The sequence below is a fragment of the Mus musculus genome, chromosome 14 (genome assembly GCF_000001635.26).
Source record: "Mus musculus strain C57BL/6J chromosome 14, GRCm38.p6 C57BL/6J".
In the NCBI taxonomy this organism is placed as follows: Eukaryota; Metazoa; Chordata; class Mammalia; order Rodentia; family Muridae; genus Mus; species Mus musculus.
In genome coordinates, this window is record NC_000080.6 from 26,873,870 (window position 1) to 26,894,589 (window position 20,720).

Here is a 20,720-nt window from a genome sequence, read left to right on the forward strand (position 1 = left end):
GTAAATCTACCATACAATACTTGTGGATCCTTCTTCAAAGGCCTCCAAGTCTGCACATTACAGAGACACCTGCACACAGATGTTTATTGCAGTACTACTCAGTATACTGCTAAGCTTGGAGCTATGGTACATAGACACAGTGGGCTTTTTCAGCCATAAAGAAGAGTGGGGTTATGTCATTTGCAGAAAAATTAATATACAATATATAGATATACTAAGTGAATTAAGCCAAGTCGAAATATTTTCTCCAATTTGTTTTTCTCTATTTTATATAATAAATCATGTATATGTATGACATCAAAGTAGAAGCAAAGATATCTAGGGAAATAAAGAGGAATAGAACAAGCTGGGGAGAGGCATGAGAAAGAAAATGTGGGGTCTGAAGGAAATATGCTCAATGTACAATATACTGTCCATTTGAATCCTATTTATACCCTCCAAACACCACGTGCCCTCCACGGGTCTTGCCTCAGTATGGATCTTTTCTCAGCATGTGGGTCTGTCTCAGCTGACATCACTCTGCCAATCAGCCCAAGTCCTCGAAAGCAGCAAGAAACTGCAGCACACCATCAGAAAGATTTTTGATGCATTTCTCTCTGTGGAGTCCCAACAAATGCAACTCAACTATGCAATGTAAGGTGGACCAATACATGCATGTTGTTAGCATTTCACAGCTGTGTTCACCTTAACAAAATGTCCTTCATGTGTTTCCTCCAGCAAAACACCATCCAAAGGCCCCTTTCCAAACCCTTAAGTTTAAAGTTTCCACTTCAAAGACTTGCAATCTACTATGAAAGATCTAAAGAGATGGGTGACCATGCCCCAGAGCACCGATACAGGAGGCATCCATGGCATCCATATTAAATACTGGAAGACCTCATGAATAGATCAACTAAAAATGCTTTTACCAATGCTCTCGGAAAGAAAAGCAACAACACTGGGAATTATATATTGGAGTTTATTCATATTCTCTTTCTTAGTCATTCTTTTGTGCTTATAGTCTGAAGCACATGCCCACAAGTCTACAGGATAATACTGAGTGCTGAGATTAGAGATAATCTATGAACGACAAGTATCATTAACCAACACATTTATAAAATAGTAATAATCTGTATTTTAGTAGAGTTTAGTATTATGCTTTACTTAGTATTGGGCATTTGAATTAATCATAAGATGAATGTTTTTATATAAAGTATATCTTTAGATACATGCCGTTTTAAAATAGAAGTTTGAAATGACATCTGAAAATAGACCCTGGTAATGAAAAGATCATCAATTTTTCTAGTTTTACTGATGGAAATCTAATCAGATTTTCCTCTTGTACAATTTCTGCATTAAAGGCGTGGGAGAAGTTGCTTTTTGGAGTTTGCTTTTTTCATGCCCTTGTTCAAGAGAGAAAGAAATTTGGTCCCCTGGGTTGGAATATTCCGTATGGATTTAATGAGTCTGACCTACGCATCAGTGTCCGGCAGCTACAGGTAAGATAAAACAGAACCAGCATTTATGAAGATCACTGCCTAACAGCCGCTAGGCTACAATTAATGGTATTTATGTCAACCTTTATAACAAAGATAACAGATTATTTTTATAGAAATTATTGATATTTAGCTAGAGATGTAGCTCAGTAGTGGAGCACTTGCCTAATATACATGAGGCCCTAAGTTTGGTCCCCAGCACTGAAGGGGGAAAAAGGGTTGAAAATAAATTATTAGTATTTTATCAAATCTTGTAAAAATAATGAATGAGAAACCTTCCCTGAAATAAGTCCTGCATTCTGAGAATCCATATAGTTGCTGAAATCCATACTTAAAAATTGTAATGTGTGCTGAATGGCTTTGATTTGAACACTGATTTTGCAACTAGTAGTCAATACGGAAAATATTTCACTTAAAATATTTGCCACACAACTGTAAGCAACTAACTAAGAACTTGATGTCTGCCAGACCCCAGATGGTATTTTCTGAGGTCAACCTTCCCAGCACCAACACTGAAATCCACAGACATCAGCTAGATCCATCTTTCATACCTTTAGGGGGTGGAGACATGGGAGAGACTCATCTTTAACCATCCTCAGCTGGTCATGCTAGCAGGATACCTCTCTTCAAAGAGCCAAAACTCACAGCTAAGTGGGTAGTCAATAGGGAAGGTTGTCTCCATTTCTTGCATATAGTACAAATTTAACATTCTGTTCTCTTGGGGGCTCCTCCAGTTTTGGGGAGACCCAGATGAACATGCATATACCTTCCCCTAAAGAAAAGGAAGGGGTAATGTTTTCATATATCACAAAATTCTTTCCCTCAAAGAATAACCTTCTTCCATCTTTCTCAGTCCTCTCTCAAATCTCTTGACAATTCTCTTCCCCTGCAAACATGGGAGTCTCAAACAAGACTTATTTTAACTGGGCTCTGGAGAGCTTAAAAAATATTTTCTTAACCATGTACCATTTATTCTATAATTCAGAGACAGGTAAAACTCTATCAGTCAGTAACATAGCACTGCAACACACACACTAGTGCACACAGGTGCATAGACACGGCCACACATGCACATACATCAGCATATGAGCCAGGAATGGTGGCTCACTCTTGCCAACTCAGCACTGGAAAGTCTGAGGCAGGTCTATTGGCATGAGTCTGAGACCAGCCTGGACAATAAAGTACACGTAAATAATTAAATAGCAATAGATTTACATATCAGAAAAATGGGGAATGGGACAAAGTAATTCCAAATCAAATACTGACTACCATACATTCCCTAGCCCCCATGATAATTCTTTCACACACACACACACACACCCTTTCTGCATAGGCAGGGGAAAGAAAAGAGACTGCCATTTTCAAATTGAAGTGAAGTGAAAGGATTTAATTTTTTTCTTTTCTCACTTTTATCTTTGCTTCAGTTGTTCATAAACGAATATGACACAATCCCATTCGAAGCTATCTCCTACCTGACTGGGGAGTGTAACTACGGAGGAAGAGTGACAGATGACTGGGACAGGCGCCTCCTGTTGACCATGCTAGCTGACTTTTACAACTCATTCATCATTGAAAACCCTCACTACAAGTTCTCGCCCAGTGGAAACTATTATGCGCCTCCCAAAGGCACTTATGATGACTACATTGAATTTATTAAGGTAAATTGTGTTCTGAAGCTAGGATAAGACAGGTGTAAATTTAAGTGAATGATGAGCAGCAGTATCCACTAATGTACAAATTTAGGCAAGCAAGATTTTTTTTTTTTTTTTTTGAGACAGTGCTTCTCTGTGTAGCCCTGGCTGTCCTGGAGCTCACTTTGTAGACCAGGCTGGCCTCGAACTCAAATCCGCCTGCCTCTGCCTCCCAAGTGCTGGGATTAAAGGTGTGCACCACCACGCCCGGATGGCAAGCAAGAGTTTAATGAACTCTCAGACTCGTTTTTGCTCAGGTAATTACTGGACTTAAGTTTTTGGTACTTGATGCTTAGTTGGTTCTTAACCCTTTGAGTATCTGCCTATGGATTAATGCTTCATAGTAGGAAAACAAAAAAGAACCCACTTTCATCTGCCCTTGTGGTATTATCTGGATGAAAGGCAGCTTAATGGGAGAAAAAGCATATAACTTGTATTAATTTAATATTTTATGTATCCAGGAGCTTTACCGAAAGATTGAAAACCTAAAGAAGCAGTTTCCTTTAGTGTTTATAAAGCCATTTAAATACATGATGACTATAGAGAACTGACTACACAAAGGGGAAACCTTGGACCCTAAGGGGTGATAAACAGTGATTGGGACACTTGCGGGGACTAAGGGAGGCTAACGTTACCTCGGTGAAGTCTGTAGACTCATGGTGGATAGCTAGCTTTCTGTCTCGAGTAAGAAGAAAATCTCACCTCTTCTTGGCACAGCACAAGGGGAAACTTATGCCCTGTTGTTAGGTAGATTAGGGTAGGATGAAAACTCTAAACCCATTCATATTAAATAACCTTGAGTTTAAAGTAACTGCTAAGGCAGTGTATTTCTGAGTGACGCATCCTGACCCACATCTTCTCCTAGAAACTTCCGTTTACTCAAGAGCCTGAAATATTCGGATTACACGAAAATGTTGACATCTCCAAAGATCTTCAACAAACGAAAGTCCTTTTTGAGTCCTTGCTCCTAACCCAGGGTGGCGCCAAACAGACAGGCTCCTCAGGAAGCACTGACCAGGTCCTGTTAGAAATTACTGAAGATATCCTCACACAGGTAACCGTTGACTTAAAGTGCAGCGCTCACGCTGTAATGGAAACGTGGCCTGTACTGGGAATGCAAGGAAGCGGCAGTGTAATGATTAGCAAGACACCTTACTTCTCAAACACTGGTTTCCAAATCTGCTAGGTGGTGAGGACAATTTCAGTTATTATAAGGATTTTTTTTGAGGACATTAATGAGAAATTAATTTAAAATAGTTTGTAAAATGCCTACTACATAGCCAAGTGCTTAGTAACTATAGTTGTGAATGAACTAATGTGCATAATGCTTATTTTTATTTCTAAATAAAAAATAAAAGACTTTTTTTAAATGCAGTGTTCTGAACTTGCTGGTCTGAGGAACACATGGACTTTTTTATCTATACCTCAGGAGGTGGAAAGCACAAGGAGGTGATGTCAGTACTCAGCCAGCAGCTGTACATCCCATGGTACAGCCCAGTGGACTCAGCCTGCTGGGTACTGCAGAGAGCAGCCCAGTGGACTCAGCCTGATGGGTACTGCAGAGAGCAGCCCAGTGGACTCAGCCTGCTGGGTACTGCAGAGAGCAGCCCAGTGGACTCAGCCTGCTGGGTTCTGCAGAGAGGTGTTGTGTTGTCACCTCTACTCTACGGTGAAGGTCAATAAAGAGTGACTAAGAGAAACTACAACAGATTATAATCCTCACCAGCAATCTTTATGGTTCCCTTGCAATGTAAATACTGGAAATAGGCCCATACATATCTGGCCCTACTCCACTTGCCTCCAGAGTCCGTGGGCTGTACCACCACAGGGTTCCCATGGTGACCCTGGCTGTGGTCATCAATGTAGGAAAGGGCGAGGCACTACTTGCCACCACAGTGGAAGCCAGTAGTCAGTCCGGGCTTCCAAGCTGCTGACTCTGCAGTCTGCTTCTTTGCACACCTGCCTCTGTGGTTTTCCTCTGTGGGGAAAGGCTGTTGACTTCACGAATGCTCTCTTCAGTAAGAGCCCTAACAAGGAGCTGGCAGGAGATTTATGACTTATCTGGGATAAGGGAAGTGTGCTGAGTTACAGTCACTGGGATGACAGCACTTAGGTTCTTTAGTACCAAGCATGGACTATGGCTCTGGGACAGGAAAGGCAACTTGACTCTCAGTTCAACCATTCCCCATTCAACCATTGGGAAACTCCCTTGTCACTCGAGGAGCATGAACTCCAATGTCTCAGGACTAGTCAGCAGTCCACAAGCTTTGTCATCTTGTCACCTCAGTGTCTGTGAATACTGCATAGAAATCACACTTTCTCTCTCCCTGGGCCCTAGACCATTTCTACACTTACAGGATTGGCTATTTGATAGGAGAGTAAGTTAACCAGCAACAATTGATTATAAATGAACATAAAACCATTATAAAATTGTAAATGCATTTTATTGCTGGAAAACAAAACTTAGTTTACAAAAAGAAACTGCACAGCTTTTTGGAAATATAATGTCCTTTTCTGTAAAGTGGAATTAATAATGCTTACCTATGTGTTAGCTATTATTGACCTTATAGCTGAATAAAACTTACTTACGGTCTGCTCCGAGAGCAACTTGTGATTTTCAGCATATGTTCTTTCAGCTCCCAAATGATTTTGACATTGAAGCAGCACTGAAGAATTATCCTGTGAGGTACGAAGAGAGCATGAACACTGTGTTAGTGCAGGAAATGGAACGGTTTAACAAGTAAGTCAGTCCCCGGGAGTTCAGAACACAGCCAGCCAAAGCTGACAAAATGACATGCTGGTATTGAATTTAAAAATGGTTAAAAAGTATTAAAATGTTCTCCTGTTGGTTGTGTTTCTGTTTTTGGTTTTGGTTTTTTTAAGCACCGTACCCTTTGGCCCCAGGAGAATGTTGTGTGTGGGGGGGGGGGGCAGTGGGGGAGTGGGGGGTTCAGGACAGCGTTTCTCTGTATAGCCCTGGCTGTCCTAGAGTTTGCTCTATAGACCAGGCTGGCCTCAAACTCAGAGAGATCTGCCTGCCTCAGACCCCCAAGTGCTGGGATTAAAGGTGTGCACCACCACTGCCAGGCAAGAAACTCTTTTATTATGTAAAAATGATGATGACAAAGAGATCCATTCTTATTGGCTGGGAATAGTTGTTAGCACATGACTTCTTTTCTGTTACTGTCCTCTCTTCACAAAGATGGGGCTGGAGAGATGGCTCAGAGGTTATGAGCACTTACTGCTTTTCCAGAGGACCTGAATTCCGTTCCTAGCAGTTTCATCAGACAGCTCACAACTACTTGTAACTCCAGCTCCACAGTTTCCAATTCTCCTCTGGCCTCCACCGGCAACTGCACCCAAACACTGATACCAAACATGCAAATATATAAAAAGAGAAATCTTAAAAAAACAAAAGCCAAGCAAACAAACAAACAAAAAATAAACCAAGACAGAGTGAGCCTGGACCGGTCTCTGTGTCTTCTCTGGCAGTGTCTGGCACTGGTATGGGCTTCCTTTCTCTTCTCCAAATGCTGTGGCCCAGGTTCGCCATCAGTTATCCGTTAGGCTTTGTTGATTTGTTGGTCGGTTGGTTTTTGAGACAGAGCATAGCCCAAGCTGACCTCAAACATGCTATGAAGCTTACACTAGCCTTGAACTCCTAAATCTTCTGCCTCCACCTCTGAAGGTGCTGAATTACAGGTGTGCAGCCCTATGCTTGGCTCCCATTTTTACTGAAGTTGCTTAGGTATACCATGCTAAATAAATTACTTGCTCTGACTTCTATTGAATTTTTTGTAATTCAATATTGGATCAAGAATTTTTTCATTACGAGTTTTCTGTAATATTTCCATGTTTATCTTGTTTTCTGGACTTGTCGATACATTAAAGTGTATTAAAATACCACGATGCTCTACTTAACTCTGGAATTTTTTAGGGGATGGAGTTTGCTTCCTTGCCTCTGTTTGGTGGGACTAAAGACTGGAACCTAAGGTCTCATGGATGCTAGCCAGATACACTCCCACTGAGCTACGTCTCCAAGCATAGTTTAGTATTTCTTATACAAATACAATAATTATATATACACAATCTCTCAGCTAGTCAGGTTTCTTTATCCACTAAGGGATACACATGGTGCTTTCAACTGTTGAACCTGAGTAGAAAGCAGTGCTGGAAATGTATAAGTCAGCACAGTTGATCATCAGTGCTTTATGCTTTGATACAGGGTTTCCATTCTCAGCCATTATATAATACATTGTTTTGTTTTGTTTTTGTGCAACAGAGCCTTGCTACAAAGCACAGACCGTCCTCGACCTCACTGTATAGCCCAAGGGGCCTCAAACACAAATTCTGTCTTATTCATTCACACACTGAGACCACATTCATTGTACGCCATCATATTCTGTTTGCATACCTTTCCCACCTTTTTCTATGTGTGCATGTTACCTGTAACAGTATTTACCCAATATTTTGTCCTTGGGTGATCCCTTGCTTGCATTCATTGGGTCCTCCCCAAAGGTCCATAAAGCCAAAGAAGCCCTTATGAGAATTCAGATGTGATGTCTCAGAGCTATAGGAAAAACGGTCCTAGAGTTCACACAACTCATGAAGAATCACAATATTTAACGTAGCTACAAGCAAAAAGAGCAAAGCTGGAGACATCACAGGACCTAAACTCAATGTACCCTATACAATGATTGTAACAGAAACAGCAGTAAGCAATGGAACAGAAGAGAGAGCTCAGAAAACAGAATCTGAACGTTTACAGTCGGCTGGTAGCCAGTGTATGCCAGTGACATACAGTGGAGGAGCTGTAGACTCATTGTCAGTGCTGCTGGGGAAACTGGGCGGGCACAGTGCAAACTAACCTAAAGCAGATAAAGACTCAACACAAGACTGAAAGTGAGCTGAAGACGTGGTCCGTGATAGGCTACATGCCTAACATGCATAAGGCCCTGAGCTAGTCACCAACACCATAAACAAACAACCAGACACTATAAAACTACTGAAAGAAAACACAGAAAAAAATTATAGAACTTTAGTCTGAACAGTCATGTGATTTTTTTTTCTTTCCGATCTGATGCTCCGGGGGGTGGGGTGGGGGGTAGGGCACAAAGATAGACAAATAGAATTACCTGAAAATACGAAGGCTCTCCCAATCAAAGGAGGCAACCATATGGTGGGAAATCTATAAACTATATAAAGAATATATACAACTTACAGAAATAAAACAAACCTTATGGGCCGGGTGTGGTGGCGCACGCCTTTTATCCCAGCACTCAGGAGGCAGAGGCAGGTGGATTTCTGAATTCGAGGCCAGCCTGGTCTACAAAGTGAGTTCCAGGACAGTCAGGGCTATACAGAGAAACTGTGTCTCGAAAACAAACAAACAAAATCAAAAAAAAAAAAAAAAAAAAAAAAACCCCAAACCTTATGGTTAATCAATGGGCAAGAGACTTGAACATTGTCACACAAGATATCTAAAGGCAAAGTATTAGAAGAAAGGCTATTAGCCACACCTAGAAGAGATGCACACGAGAGCCACAAAAGCCATCCCTCGCCCTCACTAATACAGCAACTCTGAGAAAATAGCATGGTGGGCCCTCGGGGGGGGGGGGGGGGGGGAGGAGAGAGAGAGAAAGAGAATATTACCAGACCACCCAGCGGTCTCGGTATTTTTTATTGGTTATTTTATTTACATTTCAAATGTTATGCCCCTTCCTGGTTTCCCCTCTACAAACCTCCTATTCCATCCCCCTACCCCCTGATTCTATGAGGGTGCTCCCCCACCCACCCACCTACTTGCCCTAGCTTTCCCCTATGTTGGGGCATCGAGCCTCCACAGGAACAAGGGGCTCCCCTCCCCTTGATGCCAGATAAGGCAATCCTTTGCTACATCTGCAGCTAGAGCCATGGGACCCTCCATGTGTACTCTGATTGGTGGTTTAGTCCCTGGGAGCTCAGGCATGTATTACCTAAAGGTTTTCAGTCACTGTGTCAAAGCGATGCCCTGACTCCTGTGCTCACGGAGGCACTCTTCACAACTACCATGTTATAGCATCAACCTGCACCCCACAGACTCACACAGCAGTGTTTATTCTAAAAAGGAAGGGATTCTCTCATCTGTGACACAGTGATAGAACTGAAGGATATTTGCTAAGTGAAACAAGCCAGACCCAGAAGGACGGTTACTGCACACTCTGATTTTTGTGGACAAGAACTAATCTTATATGAGTGAAGAGTACAATGGCAGTTATCCGAGGCTCGGGGATGGGAGGACCGACCGGGGGATGGGCTTCAAAGTCTCGGCTACACAAAAGGGAGAAGTGTGGGCTGTCACACCTGTCACACAGCATGCCTAATACATACTAACTCTGCACATGTAACATTTCAATACCATAAAACTGTAAGTTCCCAATGTTCTCATGGCAAATATGAAATTTGCAGTAACATGTTAGTGAGCTTAATATAATTTTCCAATTGTATTGAAAATTGTAACACCACCTTATAGTCCATAAACATATACAATTACAATTTATCAATATATAATTTTTAGAGTTTTAGGTCCTGGGAAATAATAGTCAGAAGATTATTTGATATTATTTTATACTATTATAAAACAATAATAAATAATGTGCGACTGGTATTATTGTAAATTTTAAAGTGGTTTGCCAGTTATGGTGGTGCACATCTTTAATCCCAGTACTCAAGAAACAAAGACAGGGGGATCTGAGTTCAAGGCCAGTCTGGTCTACACAGCCAATTCCAACTCATCCAGGATTACATAGTAAGATCCTGTCTCAAAAAAAAAAAAAAAGTATGTAATGGCTGAAATGAAAAAATACTTATTCAAATGGCACCTACAGTTACCTCACATACTACCAACCAGTACTCATGGCCGTGCTTTGGGAAACATGCCCATAAAGCTAGAACTGTCTCCTGCTGGCTCTTCTTTTGCAGATTGTACATTGATGCGTACTATCAACTATGTTGATGACACAGTTTCTTTCATTGCAGCTTAATTAGAACCATACGCAATACTCTACGGGACCTCAAGAAGGCTATTAAAGGCTTGGTTGTGATGGACTCTGCATTGGAAGCACTCTCTGGCAGTTTGCTTATTGGAAAAGTTCCCGAAATGTGGGCAAAACGATCGTACCCAAGTCTGAAGCCCCTTGGAAGTTACATCACAGATTTCCTGGCCCGGCTGAAGTTTTTAGAGGTAAAGTTTTAGGTAGATAAGTGATAGGTAGATAAGTAGAAGATAGATAGGTTGATAGATTAGGTAGATAAATTTATACTTCAAATATATATTTTTCAAGTGAAAATATTGCCCCAAATGACCACATAGTGCAGTATAGACTTATCATTGTTGAATAGGGAGATACTAGTAATGAACTGTGGTCATTTCAATGTCCCCAGGTTAAATGGAGAGTAATTAGTGGTTTCCTGGTTATCTAACCATATGTATGAATATTATAAGATACACACACTTAGAAACACCAAGTAGAAAATGGACATTTACTTTAGTCAAACTCAAGTGACATTTATATTTATGAAAGTTCTAAGTCTGTAGTTCCCAGACACTACTGTTTAATGTTACCTTGTGACTTTAATTCAAAGGAAGTCACAAAATGGCCCAAGGCTTTATCAACATTGTCTTAAAAATCAGAGTTTTTTTCTTTTACCTTATCTCAAAAATGGGAGGAAGTTCTTAGAATCTCTCTTTCCAGGCCTTTCCCAGCATCTGTCCATGCATATGCAGACACGTGTGTGCACATACACAGAGATGTGATATTCACACACGTGTGTGTGTGCGCACATACACAGAGATGCTCAGGGTACAGGAAAGTATAAGGTAAGAAACCGCTTTCTTCCTTGGCCCTCTGCTTCCTTATTTCATAGACTATGTTTAAGCAAAGTACAATGTGGGAAGAGTTACAGGCATTCTTTGAGAGTAGCGTGCTCCCCGAAAGTTGTACCGGGTGTTTCCATATCTTTGACTTACCCTGTGTCACTTGCCACCATGAGGTATGATTGGCCAGGCACCAATCACATGTCCCACCCCAGTTGATAGGCAGAGTTCTGCCACCAGAAAAGCTGGAGTGAGTCCTGCAGCAGGACCCAGGAAGGGCAGCAGTGTCTTCCCAGGGGCCGAGAAACACAGTGCTCAGTCACTCTGCACAGACGGGACCACCATGCCGTCCTGGGTAATTAGAGAAAAGAATTCCCGAGAGGAAAGGACACACTGAAAAATATTCTTTGGGGCCAGATTGGAGAGGATCGTGAATAGGAGAGCAGGGCATTTGGTTTTACTTTGATGGCCTGCTGAAGAATTATGCAAGACAACAAATCTGGTTCAAACCAGGCAGTCAGATGTGTCTCAGTGACGTCGCTCAGATGCCGAGTAAGACAGGAGCAAGAGGATTGCGCACACTGGTGCAGAAAGAAGACTGAGAGTCCTGGTCCTGAGGTGCAGTGCACTTGCAGACACAGGGACACCAGGGCCGCGATCTGGGATAGAATGCACGGGGTAAAGCTTCAGTCAGTGGGTACAAGTTCTAAAGATGGTGGCTCCTCACTGGGCTAAGCCATACAATGAATGCTCAAAATGACGTCTTCTCTTTTGCAGGAGATTCGACTCCTTCAAATTAACTTTACTCAAATCAATGCTGAGACCACTTTGAATTTCCAAGAAGAATAACTAGGGGAAAAGTGGGGGTGGGGGAGAACATCTGATGTCAGGGAAAATCTTGTAATGAAAGTAGGGGAGCCTAGACGAAAGCAGGAACTGTGTGTAGTGACGCGTGGACTGTGTACGTTACTGTGTGTGCTAAACAGAGACATAATGCACTTGTTCCCCTCTATAGGACTGGTTCTCCTCTGGGAAACCCAGCGTGTTTTGGATCTCTGGTTTCTTTTTCACCCAAGCCTTTTTAACTGGAGCTATGCAGAATTTTGCAAGAAAATACACCATCCCTATTGACTTACTAGGCTACGAATTTGAGGTACAAATACTCCTTTAACTAAACAGTGGGATAATAAACCAGTCATATATTTAAGCAAGAAGAATATGCAAAAGTTACATGTTAAGGCCAAATATAATCAAATTAAATTACCTTTTTTTCTTTGTGTTATATAAAGTATATAATTTTTGTCTTGCTGTATCTAGAACTTTCATACTCTCACTATTTGATACAACCAATCCAGCATTATTCTTATGTTAAAAAAAAATTAAAGCGGGGTACAGTAAAACCTGATAAAATGCTTCAAAATAACTCTACAACGCTGAGTAGACAGCTCAGTTAGTAAAACGCTCACCACAGAAGCATAGGCACATGGCATCTGCTACCAGAACCCATGTAAAAACGCTGGGCAGTGACGTGCATGTGTAATCTCAGTGCTACAGAGGTGTCCACCTCTGAATCCCTGAGGCTCACTGGCCAGCCAACCAAGGCAGATGGCTCCTGAAGAATGCCACCCAAGGATGAGCTCTGGCCTCCAGACACAGATGTACATCCATCCTCGTGCACACTAACACACACCCTTGTGTGCACACTGCACACGCACACACACACCAACAGCTATACAATGTTATATATTTTTATAGATTATGGCTGAAAAACTTTATAGTCTAGCAAGTTTTATTTTTATGTATCCTGGCTATCCACCAGAGTTTTCCTCATGAGATGAAGGTATGTGGTGAGCAATATTAATAGTGTGGTTACTGATAGTAGTATTAATCTCTTCAGGTGATTCCTTTCGATTACTCTGACACCCCACCAGAAGATGGCGTCTACATTCATGGATTGTATCTTGATGGAGCACGCTGGGACAGGTTCAGGTTAGAACTATGAATGAGAGGTCCTCTGCCACCATAGAAACCAAAGGATTTTCAGAATCCTTACACAAAATCATTATTCAGGTTGGGACAGTTGATGAGCAATTATTTTTAGGTCCTAACAGTTTTAGCTAATAGTCTAGTGGCCTCATTATTAGAAAAGTAAGTAGGTGAGATTGTTCTCCGGCTTCTGCTCACCATCTTGTAATGTGTAGGACTGAATAGATCTTAAACAACTGACAGCTTAATAAAGCTCCCAGTTACTGAACGGAAATCTGTTTACATTTGATTGTGTGAGAGAGAGATTTCCAGCTTTGTTTTGAGAAACATAAGAGGAAACTATTAAGCTTTTCTTGATTTCAAATAAGTAGAGATAAAAAGGCAGAACATTTTTCCCCTTGGAACCCTGGTCTTAACAATTCATTTATCCAAGCAATCTATTTTCAAAGGCAGGGTTGGACTTTGCTCCAGAGTGTGTGACAGATGGACTCAGGGACGATTGCTAATGAGGGAGCAATATGCTAATTCTACAGAGATAACTTCAAGACAGGGAACGAAGAGGCCCAGACCACTCCTGGGTCTCCATAGGCTGTAGCTGTATCATAATGCAAAATGCATCCAGTCCAACTTCCAAAGTCCCCATAGTCTGTCACACTCTAAACACTGTTTAAGAGTCCACAGTTCAAAGGCTCTTCTGAGACTCATAGCAATCTCTTTAACTCCCTGTAAAGTCAAAGAGCAGATCACAGACACCGCTACAGGACACACATTACTATTCCAAAGGCAGGGAAGGAGACATGATGATACATTACGGAACCAGTGCCAGGGCTAAAACCAGCTGGGCCAATTCCAAACTCTGCATCTCCAAATTCAAACCTCCATACCCGGATATACATCATTTCTCTCTGTCTCTTTTCTGAGGTCTCTGTTTCTTTGTGTCTGTCTGTGTCTGTGTCTGTGTCTGTGTCTGTGTCTGTGTCTGTGTCTGTGTCTGTGTCTGTGTCTGTGTCTGTGTCTGTCTGTGTCTGTGTCTATCTGTGTCTGTCTGTGTCTGTCTGTGTCTGTGTCTGTGTCTCTGTCTCTGTCTCTGTCTGTGTCTCTGTCTGTGTCTCTGTGTGTGTGTGTTCTGGGACTTAAACCCAGGATCTCACTCATGCTGGGCAAACACCACTACTGAGTTATATTCCCCACAGAAGTGTAGCCCAGGCTGGCCTGACCTTGAATTCAGTATTCCCCTGCCTCATCCTCTTAAGCACTGTCCTGTTGGAGTGCAGCCCCATGGCTGGTCTTACCTCCTCATCAATTTGTTGCAATCTTCTTTGCCTTCTCACTGTTTCGTTTTCCTTCCTTCCTAACAACAACAACAACAGATTCCACATGTTGAAAAGAAAACAAAATCTCTAGAGAGACAAACCTATTTTTTTAACTTTAATTTATTTTGTTTTGTATTTATCGTGTTTGTCTTACTCTATAGCCAAGAACTAACTTGAACTCAGTTGTCCTCCTGGCTCAGCCTCTCTAGTGCTGAGCTTATAAGGGTGAGTCACCATGCCCAGCTTACATTTGAATCTTGACCCTATCAGGAACTCTAAAAGATTATTCAGAGTCCTTGAAGCCCCACTCTGTGGACTGGGAATGGACACGGTCATGCTGAGGGTGGTCTACGTTAGCACAGTGTCCGCTTCACTGGCATAAACGCTTGCAGGCGTTGAGACTTCTCCACTAGTTGACTCTTTCCATCATCTTCAGAGCTTTTCTCAGCTCTTCATTTTGCTTCCTCCTCTCTTCCCTCACCCCCTTTCCCTCCTCCTCCTCCTCTTCCTCCTCCTCCTCTTCCTCCTCCTCCTCTTCTTCCTCTCTCTCTCTCTCTCTCTCTCTCTCTCTTTCTCTCCCTCCCTCTCCCTCCCCCCCTCTCTCTAAATCTAGTCTTCCCTCTGTATCTCTGGTCCTCTTATATTGAAAGCCAATGTCCCATTCTCTCTCTCTCTCTCTCTCTCTCTCTCTCTCTCTCTCTCTCTCTCTAAGTCTAATCTTTCCTCTGTATCTCTGGTCCTCTCTTATATTGAAGGCCAATGTCCTATTGGCAATCTTGCTCTAATGAGCAGATTTCAGAAGTAACTAATAATGTCCATCAATTTCTCTTTGCAGTGGATTGCTTGCTGAACAATATCCAAAACTATTGTTTGACCTGATGCCCATCATATGGATAAAGCCAAGTAAGTGTGTAACAAAGTGCCTTGGAGTTTTACAGGGAATAATGGCAGGTATTAATTGGTCCCCTTAATAAGTTTTTGCTCAAACCTTGTAGGATTTACTTCAGTTTTTATTTATAAAATATGGAATATTGGTGCTGTAAATATTTTGTGGCATTTATATTATTCTGGAACCATCGCTCTGTTTCTTTATGCTCTTAGCCTATAAAAGATATGCTTTTAGGGGCTGGGGAAATGGTTAAGCAGTTAAGAGTGCTTGCCGGCCGGGCGTGGTGGCACACGCCTTTAATCCCAGCACGTGGGAGGCAGAGGCAGGCGGATTTCTGAGTTTGAGGCCAGCCTGGTCTACAGAGTGAGTTCCAGGTCAGCCAGAGCTACACAGAGAAATCCTGTCCCGAAAACAAACAAACAAAAAAAAAGAGTGCTTGCCATTTTCCCAGAGGGTACAGTTCAGTTTCCTGTGCCCAGCTTGTAACTCTTAGCTCCAGGGGATCTGAGATTCTCTTCCGACCTGCTGATAGCTCTAGCTGAGGTGATCTAGCACCCTGTTCTGGTCTTAGTAGGCACAAGTACACACGGCAGCCATACACATAGACACACACACATAAGACATAAAGTAAGAACTAGCCATCGTCTTAAGATGTTGCCTTGCTTGCTCTGTTTGGTTTGGTTTTCCCCTCGAGGAGGCACTTGCTTTGTCTACCATGCTCATCTTTCTTTCCTTTTTTTTTTTTTTTATTTTTTTTTTAATTTAAATTTGTCTGTTTTGTTGGTTTGGTTTGGATTGGATTTTGCTCTGTAGACCAGGCTGGCCTCGAACTCAGAGATCTGCCTGACTCTGCCTCCCAAGTGCTGAGATTAAAGGCCTGTCACTGTTTTAGTAAAAGTGAATTAATAACAATAATAATGAGGAGCATTCATTTTTCTAACTTTTAAAAGTTATTTTTAGTGTTCCCCTTTTGAAATGCTATGGTCAGACCTAGTGCCTCGCACATAAGAGGCAAGAGCTCTACCACTACTCAGTTACACTCAACTTTCTTTTTTTTTTTTTTTTTTTTTTGGTTTTTTGAGACGGGGTGTCTCTGTATAGCCCTGGCTGTCCTGGAACTCACTCTGTAGACCAGGCTGGCCTCGAACTCAGAAATCCGCCTGCCTCTGCCTCCTGAGTGCTGGGATTAAAGGCCTGCGCCACCACACCTGGCTTATACTCAACTTTCTTATTCTTAAATAACAGTGGGTAAACATATTCACAAATTACCTATAGTCACCACCCAACCTATGAAACATTTTCCTATTAATGGGATTCAACCATGACAAGGGCGACTTTCACTTAGAAAAACTCCTAAAACCTTAGATCTGGCTTCTGGGAGTTGTACGTAGGGTATGTTGTGAGTTTGCAGGCGTTGGTATCGTTTCCTTATTAATAAGGTACTTCTTCTGGTTTACATGCTAAAGCTGGCTGGCAGGTAGTGCTGGCTTTACACCTGCATGGACACTGGACTTCTTGGTGTTTGCTTCATTTGTAATTCAAGATCTCCAGTGCAGCTCTAAAGACGCCTATTAGAGTTCTAAGTAGTTCCTCCCTAAATCTCTTCTATCACACTATACTTGACTTCTCCAATTTGTCCCCTTTCCCTTCCCTCCGTATCCTCTCCAGAGGTTTTTCATGCCTGCTAAGAGATCAAAACTGTGTTTTAAAGATTTATTTTTATGGGTCTGAAGCGATGGCTCAGCAGTTAAGAGTACTTGCTGTTCTTCCAGAGGACCCAAAATGTCTCCCTAACACCCATGTCGGGTGGCTTAGAACTGCCTGTAACTGCAGTTACAGGAGATCCAGTGTCCTTGTCTGGGCTCTGTGGGAGGCTGAGCTTATCTTCACACACACCCATCCCCACACAAAGATACTCATACACAGTTATCTTAAAGAGTTTTATTTTTTTAATTTGTGTGCTTGTCTTTGTGTGTTATACATTTGCAGTGCCCGTGGAAGTCAGAAAAGGGCAGTGTAGCTCCTGGAGCTAGAGTTATAGAAAGTTGTGAGGTGCCAGATATAGGTGCTGGAAAGTGAACTGGGATCTCTGGAATAGCAGGCAGTGTCTTAACCACTGAGCCATTTCTCCAGTCCCATAAGAGAACAGAACTTCACAGTCAACTCCTCATTTCTTAGCTAGACTCATGTACCATATGAAAGTGCTTGCCTTAATATACCAACTATTTATATTTATATTTAAATCTTCCAAATATCACACTCAAGATCTTAGCCATTCTGTTATAAGGTAAACAGTTGTTCTTTTAGAAACAGGCTGTTTCCTCTTTCTTTAATGATTGTGTTTCTCGTCTTTTCCTTTCTCAAGATCTGAAGATTGAGATTGTGAAAATAGAGGCCTATATCTGTCCCCTCTACAAGACGAGCGAGCGTAAAGGGACTCTTTCCACTACAGGACACTCTACCAACTTTGTCATTGCAATGTTGTTAAAGACAGACCAGCCTACTCAACACTGGATCAAGCGTGGGGTGGCTTTGCTCTGTCAGTTGGATAACTAAGTCGAACGAGTTTAGAAAATGTCTGATCATTTTATAACTTTTCACCTACTTAAAAAAATTCCCCAACTGAATATTGTGGTGTCATCTTTGACCTTGTCTTTGCTGCATTCGGTCTGATGCTCCCCCCCACCCCTGCAACCCTCCACCCGAGATTTAAAAAGTGCTATAACCAGATTTCTGTGTGAGTTTAGCTGGATACATTCAGCGAGAATGTAAAACAAAGTATTGCTCTGAAGCACATGAAAATCTTTTTAGATTTCATTTAGTTTCTTAAAGCTTGATAAAGCACATAGAAAGATTTGGACATTCGGTGGGTGTAATTAGGTTTATATTATATTATATTACCCTTCACTAGGGCAGTCCGTCTTCATCTCCACTTCCATACGTTCTTCTCAGCTACCTAAAGTTGCTATGCATGGACACGCAAACACTTAAAAACACGGAGAGGAAACTGCTAAGGCAAAGAGCACAGCCTATATCTTGTACTTCTAAGATATTATTTCAATTTCTCCAAGTACCCTTGTGACTATCAAGGAAGTGAAGTGACAGGCAAAGAGGGCTGGTGGTTAGTGCAGTCCCCATGGCTACAGCAGCATCGCTCCTCTTGGCATTTTGTTTTTCATTAGAAATGTCAAGTGTTCAAACTATTTTAAAATTTTCCATTTTGTTTTATTAATAGTAATATTATTTGTGTGTGTGTGTGTGTGTGTGTGTGTGTGTGTGTGTGTAGAAAGAGAGGGGAAGGGAGGGAGGAAAAAGGGAGGAAGAGAAGGAGAGACAAAGACAGAGATGTGGGTGGGTGTGCATACTACAGTGTGTGTGTGTGTGTGTGTGTGTGTGTGTGTGTGTGTGTGTGTCTATCAGAAAACAGTCTTCTGGAACTGACACTCCACTTCCTCCTGGGGACTGGAACTCAGGTCATCAAGTTTGCACACCAAGCCCCTTTACCCTCTAGCCATCTTGGTAACTCCATCTTTCCTTTGTTCTTGTTGATACTTGATGTTCTTATTACTTAGTGTGTACTGATAATATTAACATACACTGAGAATTTATAAATATTTCAGCAAAATAAAAATGTAGTCAAAACTGTATTATGTTGCCTGTTTACTCTGTTGGTAAAGCACTTGTCATTCAGGCACGAGAACCTGAACTCAGTCCCCAGAACCTTACACAAAAGCTATATTGGGAGCTGGAGAGACGACTCAGCAGTAAGATTTCACTGCTCCTGCAGAAGACCTGGGATCAATTCCCAGCACCCACCCCAGGTGGCACAGGACTGCCTGTATCTCCAGATCCAAGGAATCCAATTTCCTCCTCTTGCTTTTGTGGGCCGCTCACTCACGTGCAGAAGTCCACACAGAGATGAACAAATATACACATAATTTGAAACATTTTTTCAAGTTTTAAAAATCATGACTGTAGTGTGGCATGCACGTTGTAATTCCAGGGCTAGGGAAGGTGGAGATGCGCAGACCCTGAAAGTCTCTGGCCAGCCTGTGTAGCCAGCAAGCCCGAAGTCTCAGTGAAGAAGAAGGTGGCTGGAAATGAGGCTCAGTGGTTAACAGTGTTTTCTGTCTCGCAGAGGAACTGGGTTCAGTGCTCAGTGCTCACATCAGGTGGCTCACAACCACCAGGAACTCCAGCTCTAGGGCACCCACTGTGGGACCTTAAGGGCCCAGGATTAAAGGAGAAAGACTTGAGGGAGAGCTTCAACCCAGGACGCCTCAGATGAGCGTGGCAGTTATTGGCTTCCTTCCCTTTCCCAACCTGGCACCAGAAAGCTGGCTCCCCCATCACTAACCCTAGTAAGAATTTATCACCCTGACAGTTATCAGGACTAACTCTTTGTTTGACCTTATAAAGTTTTTACCCCTTAGCTCCCCTAACCTCTGCGTATGCAGATGAAGTAGCTTCCAACACCCCTGTCCTGGCCAATTGTACAGGGCCACAGAGACCCTGGCCACCTCCTCAGAGGCATAAATACCTCCCACCCCCCAATAAACAAACTACCCTCTGAAGCTGGTCCTGGGTATGTGTATTCTTTCCCAAGCACTCGCCTCCTACCAAGGCCCTACATTGCATCCACCCAGCCTGGCTAAGCTTTCTCCAGTCCAGCTGGCTACCCTAAGAGGGAGGAGTGGACGGGGCAGCAATCTATCACCCTCTTCTGGCACATGCACATGGTACACACATTTATGCAGGCACATACACATAAAATAGAAATCTTCTAAAAGGTGGGTGGCTTCCAAGGAATAACACTTTATGGTCGATGTCAGGCCTCCACAGGTTGTACATGCATGTGTGCAACACCTAGACACACAAACACACACATATTTAAAAGTAAGTTCTGTTATGTGTGGTTCCTTCCTTACAATTCCAAAGGTGCTTAAGCCTGAGCTCTGCAGCTCAGGGAATACGTAGGTGCGGCTACACTGTGAATCTGTGGGACAGTTCATTGTTTTAATGGTACTGGGGATTTAACCTTGGGTCTCATGCATGCTGGGCAAGCACTCTGCCACTGAGCAATATAGCTCCTGCCCACTTTTTATTTTGAGAAAGAGTCTCACTAAGTTACCCAGGCTAGCTATGAACTCACCCTTTATCCCAGACAGGTCTTAAACTAGGGTTCTTCCTGCCTCAGCCTTCCCAGTAGATGGGGCTACTAGGATTAGCCGTTAAGTCACTTTTGATAATGCCATCAGAGCAAAATTGTTGGTTCCTCTTAATTAAGAAATTCTGTTTTCCAATGGCTATGTCCCTAAGTCTAAAGGACATGAATTCTTTTTCATGGTCAACAATCAGCAAATACTTTCTATTTCCCAACGAAGACGAAATCTTTTAAATTTGATGAACCTAGCCATGAAGAAAAGAGGTCATATTTCCAAACCCACATGTGAAAAACAAGGAGAACATGCCAGACTGTCTTATGATCAAGTATTTATAGTAAAGCTATTT

The 20,720-nt window shown here is 42.3% G+C and overlaps 1 protein-coding gene across 2 annotated transcripts in view; it reads left to right on the forward strand.

The window, feature by feature from the left end:
- The window catches only part of Dnah12 (dynein, axonemal, heavy chain 12), a 201,166-nt gene extending 182,316 nt beyond the window's left edge, over positions 1-18,850 (forward strand). Inside the window, exons 67-75 of one of the 2 annotated variants that reach the window (NM_001370884.1) lie at positions 1,341-1,478; positions 2,900-3,133; positions 4,032-4,220; positions 5,803-5,906; positions 10,184-10,388; positions 12,037-12,174; positions 12,919-13,010; positions 15,156-15,223; positions 17,575-17,836. In NM_001370884.1, the coding sequence (NP_001357813.1) occupies positions 1,341-1,478; positions 2,900-3,133; positions 4,032-4,220; positions 5,803-5,906; positions 10,184-10,388; positions 12,037-12,174; positions 12,919-13,010; positions 15,156-15,223; positions 17,575-17,765 (1,359 nt within the window). In that variant the 3' untranslated portion in view covers positions 17,766-17,836. Of the gene's footprint in view, positions 1-1,340; positions 1,479-2,899; positions 3,134-4,031; positions 4,221-5,802; positions 5,907-10,183; positions 10,389-12,036; positions 12,175-12,918; positions 13,011-15,155; positions 15,224-17,574 lie in introns of both variants that reach the window. The other variant, XM_017316243.2, reaches the window with a different exon arrangement.
- The last annotated feature ends 1,870 nt before the right edge of the window (positions 18,851-20,720 follow it).